Source organism: Lepidochelys olivacea, assembly GCF_965140295.1.
Source record: "Lepidochelys olivacea isolate rLepOli2 genome assembly, chromosome: 10".
Classification (NCBI taxonomy): domain Eukaryota; kingdom Metazoa; phylum Chordata; order Testudines; family Cheloniidae; genus Lepidochelys; species Lepidochelys olivacea.
The window spans coordinates 33,851,095-33,864,651 of record NC_140420.1 but is presented as its reverse complement, the minus strand read 5'-3'; the positions used below and the strand labels follow the sequence as shown (position 1 = coordinate 33,864,651).

The following is a 13,557-nucleotide window of genomic DNA, read 5'->3' as shown; positions in this document are numbered from 1 at the left end:
GGCGAGGGCGGCGGTGCGCGAGACCCGGGTTGGGGGCGGGCGCGTGCACTAGCGCCAGCACCGCCCGCTGACCGGGCTCGCCCCCCCTTGCTCCGTCTTTGGGGCGCGCGCCCGCCCGCCTTCTAGCCATGGGGGAGGGTGGCACGGGCACGAGCGCCGCCGCGCGAGCCCTCAGCCCGTTCAGTGACAGCCCGCGGCAGAAGACGGTGGCGGCGGCGGCGGCGACCCGCACCCCTTTGGACCCGCGCTCCCTCGGCCGCGCCTGAGCCGGCAGCCCCGGTCCCGGCGCCGCCTGGAGGAGCTCCTTGCCCACGGCGCCTCCCCGCCGGGAGGGTAATTGAATTAACTCGCCAGCAGGGAGCCGGGGCCGCCAGGGACACGAGCGGAGGCGGCGGCCGCCCCAAGTGGTGAGCCCGGCCGGCGGCGCCTGCGCCTGGCCTTGGTGGAGCCGGGCGGCCGGTGGCTGAGGGGGCTGCCGCTCCGAAGCGGGACTGCGGGGGCCGACCCCCCTTCCCCCGGCCGGTCCCTGCGCGCCGGGAGCCCGTCAGGAGAGAGCGGGGCGGCTCCGAGGCCGAAGGCCCCACCGGTCGGAGTGGAGCCCCCACCCCGGCGAGTGCGAACGGCCGCGCCAGCCCCTGGGGGCGGCAGGGAGCAGCACAGGCCGGCGGCTGCCGCACCACAGCGTGGCGGCTGCGCCTCCTGGGCGTCCCGAGGCTGCCAGCGCGGGGGGAACTTTGGGGACGAGGAAACTAACCCGGCACCAAGCGCTGGACCGCCTCGGCTCTGCCGGAGCAGGGCGGGCTGCGGGCGGGAGCCAGACAGGGCCAAGTCGGGCTTGTTCCTCCGCGTCAGCGTCAGGAGTGGGGATGGTGCGGCCGCGCTGAGAGCCACACGCTGCTAACACGCCTGGCCTCGGGAGGCACGGGGCTTTTCCTCTTCCTTTGCGGTGAGCAGCAAAAAAGATGGGGAAGAGGTCCTTTCCCGAGGGGGGCTGCTTGTCACTCTCCCGACAGTGAGCTGCACTTATTGGAAAGGACCTGGGGAGTGACAGCAAAACTGCAACTAACTTGGAACAAATCGCCCCCAGTTTGTGGACTGGCAACTGGACATATCTACTACAGCCTTACATTAGAATATGTGGGCCTGTCTAGGTCCCAGTCTCCTGTTTGTCTGGCTCTGTTTGAAGGATGAGTAACTGAAACTTGTGGACCTGCCTGGCTGTTTCTTTAAACAGGCAGTGATTTCTCGAAGAATTTAAAAACAACTGTCCTAGGAAAAGCCCCAAGTCAGAAAGTTAAAGTATCACTCTATTTATTGTTTTTAAAGTCCTAAGGACCCATCTCCTAAAGCGCCTAAGAAAATCTGGCAACATGGCTTCCCCACCCCACGAGCAGTTACTACATCACCACAGCACTGAGGTGAGCTGCGACTCCAGTGGAGACAGTAACAGTGTGATGGTAAGAATCAACCCCAAACAGCACCAGGGTTGTTCCTCTTCCAAGCATTGCAAGTACAGTATCTCCTCCAGCTGTAGCAGCTCTGGGGAGTCTGGAGGTGCCCGCAGAGCAACAGGAGGAGGGGGAAGCAGTGGTGCAGGTTTGCGCAAGAAGAAGCTGCCTCAGCTTTTTGAGAGAGCTTCCTCCAAGTGGTGGAACCCCAAGTTTGACTCCAACAATCTGGAAGAGGCCTGTATGGAGAGATGCTTCCCGCAGACCCAGCGTAGGTTTCGGTATGCCCTTTTCTACATAGGTGTGGCCTGTCTCCTCTGGGGTTTATATTTTGGAATCCACATGAGAGAGAAACTGATTGTCTTCATGGTGCCAGCTCTGTGCTTCCTCTTAATATGTGTAGCATTTTTTCTGTTCACTTTCACTAAGACCTATGCCCAGCATTATGTGTGGACCTCACTGATCCTCACCCTCCTCGTTTTTATTTTGACTCTGGCTCCACAGTTCCAAGGTTTGACACCTATCTCAGGAAGTGATGACACATCCAATCATACTCTCCCTGTGAGAGCCATGGACACTTGCCTTTCTCAAGTAGGCAGTTTTTCTATGTGTGTTGAAGTGCTCTTGTTGCTCTACACAGTAATGCACTTACCTTTGTATTTAAGCTTGTTTCTGGGACTATCCTACTCAGTCCTTTTTGAAACCATTGGTTATCATTTCAGTGATGAAGACTGCTTCGCACCCCTTGGAGCCAGTGTAATTTACTGGGAACTGCTGAGTAAAGCCTTGCTTCACATCTGTATCCATGCTATTGGTATTCATTTATTTATAATGTCTGAAGTCAGATCAAGGAGCACATTCTTGAAAGTGGGGCAATCAATCATGCATGGAAAAGATTTGGAAGTGGAAAAAGCACTGAAAGAGAGGATGATTCATTCTGTGATGCCAAGAATAATAGCTGATGACTTAATGAAACAGGGGGATGATGAAAGTGAGAACTCAGTCAAACGTCATTCCACCTCAAGCCCCAAAAACAGGAAGAAAAAACCCTCCATACAGAAAACCCCCATTATATTCCGTCCTTTTAAAATGCAGCAGATTGAACAAGTGAGTATTTTGTTTGCTGATATTGTTGGCTTTACTAAAATGAGTGCAAACAAATCTGCCCATGCATTGGTGGGGCTGTTGAACGATCTGTTTGGCCGCTTTGACCGTCTGTGTGAGGATACCAAATGTGAGAAGATAAGTACTTTGGGAGACTGTTATTATTGTGTAGCAGGATGCCCAGAGCCCCGAGCGGATCATGCCTATTGCTGCATTGAGATGGGTTTGGGTATGATTAAAGCCATTGAGCAGTTTTGCCAAGAGAAAACAGAAATGGTGAACATGAGAGTTGGAGTTCATACTGGGACAGTCCTTTGTGGCATTTTGGGGATGAGGAGGTTTAAGTTTGATGTGTGGTCCAATGATGTCAACTTGGCCAATCTAATGGAGCAGCTAGGGGTGGCTGGCAAGGTCCATATTTCGGAAGCTACTGCCAAATATTTGGATGACCGTTACGAAATGGAGGATGGAAAGGTGATCGAACGAGTTGGCCAGAGTGTGGTAGCAGACCAGTTAAAAGGTATGTGCTTTATTTTGTAATGAATCTTCAATGAGGCGGAATGTACAAGGTTTCCTGTTAACTGACGTGTGCTTTACTGACCTAGGCAAATTGAGTAAGTTTTACATTTACCAGTAAAAGCTTGAACTCAGCAACATAACAGAAACTGCAGAATGTGACACTTCAAGCAGGGATGACGGGTGTGAAAGAACTTCTAAAGAACTTGCAAAATTTGCTGACTTCAAAATTCCTTAAGAACTCCCCTGAGGGAATGTCTCATAATAGAAAGTAAACTTAAATGTCTTCATTATTCAACAAAATGTTCTTGTTTCAATACAGTGTGACATCTTCCTAATTAACTTCATGTGCCATACATAAGGCATGTGTATTTTTGCAGGCTTATATATAAAAATTATGAGGTTTTGGTACTGAAAGTTGTATTTTAACCACTGTAAAAAAAAAAAAAAAAAAAAAGTGAGTTAACGCTAGTTATTTACCTGAATAGGCATTTTGGTGGGAAATGACATGGATTCATAGAAGAAAACTGAGCAGTGTGTATAGTTTGATAGCAAGTTGTTACAGTTGTGGAGTTAAAGCTTGGGGTTGGAAAAAACTACTCAAGGTGGTTAACTGAGCTGATAAATGCTCTGATCTTTGTGGCTCTAAGAAAAGTTCAGGTACATGCAACAAATACAAACTTGCTATTAACAGAGGAAAAATAGATCTCTCCAATATCTTTCATTGTTGATATGGATGTCTAACATTTACTTTTTCTTTGGTGATCATTTTAGATAGAAAGCCTTGATTTTCTTTTTTGTATAAAGAATGCTTGAGAGTTCATGTAGAAATGATTGAAGTATTGTAGATTTAACTGCATCTGTCTTTGAACATATATCTTTTCTGATATCTAAAACTCTGCCCCATTGTGAGTGCATACATCACAAGCATTTTCTGTTTCTACAATGTCATGTGAGTGGTGCAGATGCATTCTTTGCCCTGCAGAGTTTACAGTTGAAATTGGATAATAGATAAAATGAGCGAGGGAGTGGAATGTAGCAGAAAATAAAAAGTATTTGAGATTGTTTAGGTTAAGCATGATTTTTCCAGTTCTTATATTTCTTCATTGTACATAAGAGCTTGTGGAGGACATGAAGGGGCAGAACTTGTGGGAACAATATGGGTGGGCTATGATGGAGAAAGAAAGAAGGTTGATTATTGGTGGTAACAAAGGTGAGAAGTAAGGTCAGAAGGATCATGGACAGGCCAGTGAATATGGAAGTTAGGAGAGTAGTGCAAAACAATGGGGTAGTAGAGTGAGTGAGTGACAGTGAGTTGGTATAATAGATGAGCAGAGTGGCAAAGTAAAATCACATATGGCAGACAGCTGTTATGGTGAAAATATTACCCATTTTCTTGGTGAGAACATTGTTATTTGTCCTTACAGATGTGATGCTCAGGTAATGACATGTGAAGTGTAGATGGAAGGGGTGCTAGAGGGAGAAATAAGTGGTAACACAGGTGGTTGGAGGCTCTGAAGGCACAGTTAGAGGCACTGAAGCAGAATGGGGGCTTCTTATTTTACTCAGAGTTTGGGTCAGGGATTTTTTATTTTACTTAATGCTGGTAAAAAGTGTTGACCCAACTGACAGGTGAGGATACTGAAATCTTTAATCTTCATTTAAAGAGGGATAGGCAAGAATATACTTTTAAAAAAGTCAGATATTGGAAAAACTGTCCCATTACTGACCTGCGTTGACTCTGGCCTTTCTGGTAAAGTTTATTGGAAAGGTTGTGGATAAACAGCTCTGTTTCCTTGATTGTTGTCAAACTGTGTACTGAACTAGGTATGGTTCAAAAGTTGTCCTTGTGTTGATGGATGATGATCTAGTAATGGATGAAGATTAAATCCCCTTGCTGGTCTTATTAGGTTTATCTGCTACCTTCAGAACCACTGATCACAATGTGGTATTCATACACTTGTGCATGACAGTGAAAGTTGATGCTGCTGCTCTTATGTGAATTTGTTATCTTCCGAGGAGATTATAGAATCACAGAATATCAGGATTGGAAGGGACCTCAGGAGGTCGTCTAGTCCAACCCCCTGCTCAAAGCAGGACCAATCCCCAATTTTTGCCCCAGATCCCTAAATGGCCCCCTCAAGGATTGAGCTCACAACCCTGGGTTTAGCAGGCCAATGCTCAAACCACTGAGCTATCCCTCCCTCCAAAGTGGAGTGTAGAGCAGTTATTGCTCTACCTTGAAGTTGCTGTCCAGTGGTCTTCTTCGAGGTTCCATTTTGCCTTCACACAAGTAGAGAAGGCCGTTAGTAGGTTTAGTAAGGAAGCATCTGTTGCATTATTTTCAATATGCTCATTACACTCAGCTATAGATTCCTCTCTCTCTTACAGTACCTTTCACAGTTTCTGGTGGTGACTAGGAGGTTGTGGACAAGGGCAAATTGATTGAGGCTCTATCTAGATAAGACAGAAGTGATGTTATTGGGTTGGGGGAAAAGTAATAAAGAAGAGATGGTAAAAAAAAATTGTGACCCTCTGTTTGTGTGTGTGCGTTGTGTATGTCACACACGTTTGCATTGTAAGAGTCTGATTAGAATCCCTTTTGTTATCTCTGGAGGATCATTTGTCCATGATAGCCAAGATTTTTTTTTTTCATTTGTGTCTGGTTAGGAGCTAGCGATCTTTTCTTTCCAAAGTGACCATGCCTCTTTAATTCATGCCTTTCTCCCTTCCAGTCTTGATTACTAAAATGTGCTGTGCACAGGGTTACACATTAAATCCATTCAGAATTGACAGCTAGTGCAATAGCAGCAACCTGTTTGTTAACCAGAATATCCTGCTATGGGCACATTCAACAAGAGCTTCATGGTCTGTACTGGCTGCCTGTGGTTTTCTTTTAAGAGTTTAAGGTATTAATATTGACCTAAAATGGCTTAAGAGTTTTTTGCCTGAAACATTGCCTCTCTGTGCTATATTGCTACTGTTAAATTTTGTGGAGGCACTTAAGCTGGACCCCTCTCAATATAGGAGTTGGATTTAACCTATTTTATACATAGCCTATCAAACAGAGATTAGATGGTAATGGCTTTTAAAGGGATGTTATCAACCTAAATATCACATTTTTCTGATTTTTTTCTACTTAAACTTATTATAAAAGAATTAGAAGAAAAACGTTGGGGTTTTTTTCAATGTATGTTGTGCCTTTGACAGTACTACATGTGTAGTCAGTTTCACCTGTCGCAATATGAAAGACTTGCATAAACAGTGAAAGAGAAAAGAAGTAGGTTAAATGAGGAAATGTGACTATTTTAGAGCACAAAATTTGGCAGGGACTCAAGTAGGCATAGAACCCGCTTTTAATTAAATTTTGAAAATGGACTAGTTTTCAAGTTAAAGTTGTTTGGATTGAAACTAGGATGTAGAGGTGAAAGATGGTACCAATCAATAAAATTTTCTCCAGAGCCATTCACTTGTGCCCCCCTCTAACCTGTTCATGGAACAATTACTTTAATGACAAAAATGTGAAATATATAAAGTTTTTTTTTCTCCCTTCTCTTGTTATAGATCAGCAACTATCTCACATCTTCTTACTTGCTCTTTACATATATGCAAACATAAATAAAAGTGTGTATGTATGTGGTTTTTAAAACAAAATCATACCTGTATGCACTGGGTGTTGGATATGGTCCCTTTCCCTCATAATTGCGGTGCTGAGAGCTATTATGATGCGTATTTTCTGCCATGTGTTGTCTCCTCATTACCTTTTTTGCAGGGGCAGGGTACCACAGTGTAAGGTGGGGATAAGAACATGAATAAAACAGAATAAAGAAACAGCACTGATACCAGTTTAGCATACCAGCAGTGCTTTGTACAGATATGTGGGGTATCTCAGTCCTGCTTTAGAGAGATTTATTTTTAAGCAGGAGTTCTAAGAGAGTTCTGTAGTAGGAATTGAAGTCTCCAGTGGTTGCTTGTTCTCTTCCCTTGTCCTATGTCCAGGACCTTCTCAGTGGCAAGATGGGTGTTTGTGAGGTGATGTGGTAATAGGAAGGTTTCTTTAACCTCATGAGTAGGTCTTCTGTGGGAATGAGTTGATAGCAGACAGAGAGAAAAGGAATATTGTTGAAGTGGTGTAAGCCTCGGTAGGATATTAGCACTCTGCTCTAGCGTGGTAGTGCTAACTGTAACAACAGACATAAGATTTATTTATTCTTCAGTATTTCATTTCTCAATCTCCTCCTCTTCCCCCCGGACCTTCAGGTTAGTTTAAGATTTTCTTAATAATGCAATCCTATTTTGCTTTTTTATATTGCCTCTTTTAATTGTATGTAGTGCCATAGTGGGAATGGTGGGCTTGTTAAGTTTGATACTAACTACTTTCTGTTTCTGGAACACATGCTGAGACTGCTTTTTGTAAACTTAAAAATATTCTCTGGATGTGTCTGATTTAGAAATTTCAAGCAGTCAAGTCTTTCTTTCCCCATTTTTGCTGGAGATCTCCTTGGATGACTAGGAAGCTGGAGTGGGAACTTTTTCAGTCATGTTACTGTGATAAAATGCCATTACACATATAAAATCCTATGAGTTGTCACCACTGGAGACATACAAATGAAAATGAGAGTTCTGTCACCAAAATTGAAGTTAATCAGACAAGGTGTTTTGTGAATGTAAATGTTTTTTAAAAAAAATTCTTCTTGATCCTAGTTTGCAAGTGGAAAGTAGAAGACAGTTGAAGTTAATTGGATTAATCTAATGCCGGTCACGGGAGCACGTCCCTCCTCTGCTGCATTCCCCCTCCCCTATCCATCTGTGTATGTGCCTATGCACACGTGCATGCATATACTTTCTCTTCTTCAGAATACCCGAATCCTTAGGAAGAAAGCCTTGCCCCCTGGAGACCTTGAGAGGTCTGGTGCCAGGAGAGGCATTGCAGGGTTTGGCTGGGGAGTGATTGGGGGGAATCTCCTTTGGTGCTCTAGAAGTCAATAGATGGCTCATTGAGCCTCTTCTAAGAGGAAGGCTAGGATTCCAACAAGCCTCTTAGATAGGACTAATGAGCGATTAATAGCCTAAGGCCTGTCGTGAGGAGGCCAATAGGCCTCCTGAAGCTTCCAGGGAATGAGAGCCCATATTAAACCTCCTAAAAGGCTTGCTAAGGGTTGATACATTTACCTCAGCAATGCCGTACTCCAGGGTATCTGCTAAGATCTGCAGCATTCAGATTCCCCTCCTGAGGATTTTAGGAGTGTGCATTAGAACAACATACCCCCATATCTCAATGTCTGTACTTTGACCCGTTAACCTTCTACCCCCAATCGGGGAGATTGCAGATTATGTATTCCTTAGGCCACCCGTTCCTAAACCGAATTTCGCACCACTTGATAATCTGTACCTTATTCCCTGATAACCAGAAACTTCTATGCTTAAACTCTGTACCGTTTTCTTTTTACTTCAACATCATCTTAATAAAATTGTTCTCCCGCTGCAGACATCAGACGGGTAGCCTGCACCCTCTCTCCTAAAAAAAAAAAACCAGAAAATCCCAAATCCCTTTCCCCTTGCTTCCCAATCCTGTGCGAAGGCTATTAAAAAAGTCAAAGAAAATTCCCTCACAAAACATAACAATTTTAGTTGAATTGAAGTTAAGGTTGCAGGCAGGTATCAGTGCTTTGAGGTTTTATTACTTTCCATATGCAAGTTAAAAAATCTAGGAAATTCAGATTTAAGGTTAAATTTATAAGAAACCCAAACCTTTGACAGTATGGAAATTCACAGTTATAGTAGCCAAGCGCCTTAAACTATGCTCCCATAAATGATACTCTGAGAAAAATAAAAACTGAGACTATCTTATCTAGCCTTAATTTTCACTATATCAGTGACCCCAAAAATCTAGAATATCTGAATCTTAACCATATGTGTACTACTTTACAGCCTTCTTCAGTCATACTCAGTGTGTGTGAGATCTTCATGAGGACCTGACTAGACACAAAGTATAATGAAAGAAATTATTCCCCACCCTTCATTAAGGGCTTGACTCTGGGAGTTGGTGAGGGTGCTCAGTACTTTGCAGATGGAGCTCAGCATCTCATGGTGTCTGGCCCTGTGATTCCTCATGGCAACCAGTTCTCCAAGTGCCATTACACACACAGCTTGTTTGTCTCCATATGCTAACTTAATACACCCAGATCATAAAATTACAGCACTTGTATGAAAACAGAAAAAGTTAGGATGGTGATAAATTATGACACTTAGTATCAGCAGCGTGTATTTATGATATGCTTGATAAAAGCAGTGTATGTGGCAGGTCTTTTTTTGATATTTTACCTTCAAGGAAGGGAGAGTGGGCTGGCATTTCTAATGGACAAGATGAAAGCATCAGCTACCTTAATTGTGAATTTCTATACTTAAAAAGCTTTGAGGCAGTGTTCCCTGGAAGATTGAGTATGAGGTTAGGAGTCAGAAGTTTCTGAGATCTAATCCTGAATTTCACTGATTCACTGTATATAGTCTTTGGGCAAGTTACTTCACCTTTCTGTAGATGGAGATGACAATACTTGCCTCACAAGGGCCTTGAGACAATTAGTTAATGTCTGTACAGAGCTTTGGATATATGAAGTGCTAAAAAAAAAAAATTAAGTAGTAAGTTTGAGTTTCTTGTAAGTTTAACTTTGACTCTGAATTTGGTCCAGTAAAAGATGTTACCTTACCCACCTTGTCTCTCTGGAAAACCTATGCATTCTTGAAAAGTAATATGCATTAAAACCACTGAAATATGCAACATGCTTGTCTTCACCTTAGTCTAGTTTATCTTGTGTGGAAATTATACTGTATTGTGGATGTTTCGTTGTCCTGCAGAGGCCTCATTTGGGAACAAATTTCTGTAGCCTGTGTCACTGTCATCTCTGTCTTGTTTGCTAAAATACTGTTGCCTAGTCCCTGCAGTGACAGCAAAATAAAAGAAAATCTATCATTTGCTATATCTGGTACCAATCCAAGTGTTTTGCTTGTGTTCTAATCTGCTTGAAGTTGTACACATTTGGTTAAAGTTAGTTCATTTAGGTATTGTTCTGGGGTAATTAAGTGCCAGTTAGTGATACCCTTATACATGTTGTGGTGTTACTTAAACTACAGGTAGTCCTAGGAAGTAAAAAGGCCCCTTGTGGAGAAAGCTGCTATTCATAAAGAGTATCAGAATCTGGCCTTGTGTGAAGAAAAGGGTTGAAAGCAATGTGATACACAAGACTCAATTCCCTTGCCAAGTTATTCCTGGATTCTTGTTAATTAGCAGTCTCCAAATTGGTTGCAGAACTAGCAGAAAATAGATTTCTTGCTTTTTTTGTAAGGACAAACTGTGTGCGTGTGTGTGTGCATGCGCACGCGGATTTGAGGAGCAGGTGGTGGGGTGAAAATTACCAATGGCAGTAGAGGTTGACAACTTTGGTAAATATGGATATGTACTATGGCTGTTCTGACAAATTAAAATGTATATACTTGTATTTAATGACACCGTAACTGAGAGATGTGTGCTATAGGAATAAATTGTGCTTTCAAAAGTTGTTTCATGTTATAAACATACAAAAGGACTGCTATGCCAAAATTTTTATGTAAAACTTCATATGTTCATGATACTAACGAGTAGAAGTGACATTTTACTGTTTGAAAGAAGCGTGGCCTTGAAATTTCTTTTTATCTCAGTGCTTTTTCATAGTTTACTAAGTAACTTCTGTTTTCATGATTTTTGTTTATGTAAAGTACTGTATATCAAATGGAGTTCATTGCACTGCTACCATACTGTTAGCTACCAGTAAAAACTAAATTGTTTTATTTAGAAAACTCAACTAGATCAGTTTTTATTAAGTGACCCTGACTTCAAATGTGTCTTTATTACTGGTAGTTCTGTAAATCAAATCTTTACACATTTTCTTTCTTTAAAGGACTAATAGGGCCCATCCTGTAAAGTGCTGAGCATCTTCGGCTCCCTTTGACTTTAATGAAAGATAAGAAGGAAATAGCACCTGGCAGGAATAGTTCTGTAGTGAGGAAGTTCAATTTACAATGGTTCTTAAAAAATTATCAGTAAATATTTTAAGGCATTATTTTCATAGATTCATAGATTCATAGATATTTAGGTCAGAAGGGACCATTATGATCATCTAGTCTGACCTCCTGCACAATGCAGGCCACAGAATTTCACCCACCACTCCTAAAAAAGACCTCACACCTATATCTGTGCTATTGAAGTCCTCAAATTGTAGTTTGAAGACCTCAAGGAGCAGAGAATCCTCCAGCAAGTGACCCGTGCCCCATGCTACAGAGGAAGGCGAAAAACCTCCAGGGCCTTCCAATCTGCCCTGGAGGAAAATTCCTTCCCGACCCCAAATATGGCGATCAGCTAAACCCTGAGCATATGGGCAAGATTCACCAGCCAGATACTACAGAAAATTCTTTCCCGGGTAACTTGGATCTTACCCCATCTAAAAACCCATCACAGGCCATTAGGCCTATTTACCATGAATATTTAATTACCAAAACCATGTTATCCCATCATACCATCTCCTCCATAAACTTATCGAGTTTAATCTTAAAGCAAGATAGATCTTTTGCCCCCACTACTTCCCTCGGAAGGCTATTCCAAAACTTCACTCCTCTGATGGTTAGAAACCTTCGTCTAATTTCTAATCTAAATTTCCTAGTGGCCAGTTTATATCCATTTGTTCTTGTGTCCACATTGGTACTGAGTTTAAATAATTCCTCTCCCTCTCTGGTATTTATCCCTCTGATATATTTATAGAGAGCAATCATATCTCCCCTCAACCTTCTTTTAGTTAGGCTAAACAAGCCAAGCTCCCTGAGTCTCCTTTCATAAGACAAGTTTTCCATTCCTCGGATCATCCTAGTAGCCCTTCTCTGTACCTGTTCCAGTTTGAATTCATCCTTCTTAAACATGGGAGACCAGAACTGCACACAGTATTCCAGGTGAGGTCTCACCAGTGCCTTATATAACGGTACTAAAACCTCCTTATCCCTACTGGAAATACCTCTCCTGATGCATCCCAAGACGACATTAGCTTTTTTCACAGCCATATCACATTGGCAGCTCATAGTCATCCTATGATCAACCAATACTCCAAGGTCCTTTTCCTCCTCCGTTACTTCTAGTTGATGCGTCCCTAGCTTATAACTAAAATTCTTGTTATTAATCCCTAAATGCATGACCTTACACTTCTCACTATTAAATTTCATCCTATTCCTATTACTCCAGTTTACAAGGTCATCCAGATCCTCCTGTAGGGTATCCCTGTCCTTCTCTAAATTAGCAATACCTCCCAGCTTTGTATCATCTGCAAACTTTATTAGCACACTCCCACTTTTTGTGCCCAGGTCAGTAATAAAAAGATTAAATAAGATTGGTCCCAAAACTGATCCTTGAGGAACTCCACTAGTAACCTCCCTCCAACTTGATAGTTCACCTTTCAGTAGGACCCGTTGTAGTCTCCCCTTTAACCAATTCCCTATCCACCTTTCAATTTTCCTATTGATGCCCATCTTATCCAATTTAACTAATAATTCCCCGTGTGGCACAGTATCAAACGCCTTACTAAAATCTAAGTAAATTAGATCCACTGCGTTTCCTTTATCTAAAAAATCTGTTACTCTCTCAAAGAAGGAGATCAGGTTGGTTTGGCACGATCTACCTTTTGTAAAACCATGTTGTATTTTGTCCCATTTACCATTGACTTCAATGTCCTTAACTACCTTCTCCTTCAAAATTTTTTCCAAGACCTTGCATACTACGGATGTCAAACTAACAGGCCTATAATTACTTGGATCACTTTTTTTCCCTTTCTTAAAAATAGGAACTATGTTAGCAATTCTCCAATCATACGGTACAACCCCTGAGTTTACAGATTCATTAAAAATTCTTGCTAATGGGCTTGCAATTTCTTGTGCCAATTCTTTTAATATTCTTGGATGAAGATTATCTGGGCCCCCCGATTTAGTCCCATTAAGCTGTTTGAGTTTCGCTTCTACCTCAGATATGGTGATGTCTACCTCCATATCCTCATTCCCATTTATCATGCTACCATTATCCCTAAGATCCTCTTTAGTCTTATTAAAGACTGAGGCAAAGTATTTGTTTAGATATTGGGCCATGCCTAGATTATCCTTGACCTCCACTCCATTATTTTCAAAGAGACCAAACAGTATTGGATCCAACTATTTTTCTGTATTGTGCATTAGGATGTCAGCAAGGATTATCCAATTTCCTAGTAAGTACTGCTAACAAGCAATCTATGTTTCAGAAGTCTGAGGGCATGTCTACACTGCTCAACAGTTTGGACTAGAGGGTGTGAAGAGCAGTGCACCGCAAAGTGTTGCGCAGTAACTCCCCATGTGGATGCTTCAGGCACAAACTAAAAGGTCCCTTCTTTGTGTTAATGTAATCCAGTTTGAAGAGGACTAACTTAATGTGAACTAAGAACCTTTT

The 13,557-nt window shown here is 42.4% G+C and overlaps 1 protein-coding gene across 2 annotated transcripts in view; it reads left to right on the top strand.

Moving 5' to 3' along the window:
• Nucleotides 1–110: 110 nt before the first annotated feature.
• The window catches only part of ADCY9 (adenylate cyclase 9), a 190,461-nt gene continuing 177,014 nt past the window's right edge, over nt 111–13,557 (top strand). For both annotated transcript variants that reach the window (XM_084642296.1, XM_084642295.1), the window contains exon 1: nt 111–3,072. In XM_084642296.1, the coding sequence (XP_084498422.1) occupies nt 1,371–3,072 (1,702 nt within the window). In that variant the 5' untranslated portion in view covers nt 111–1,370. The remainder of the gene's footprint in view (nt 3,073–13,557) is intronic.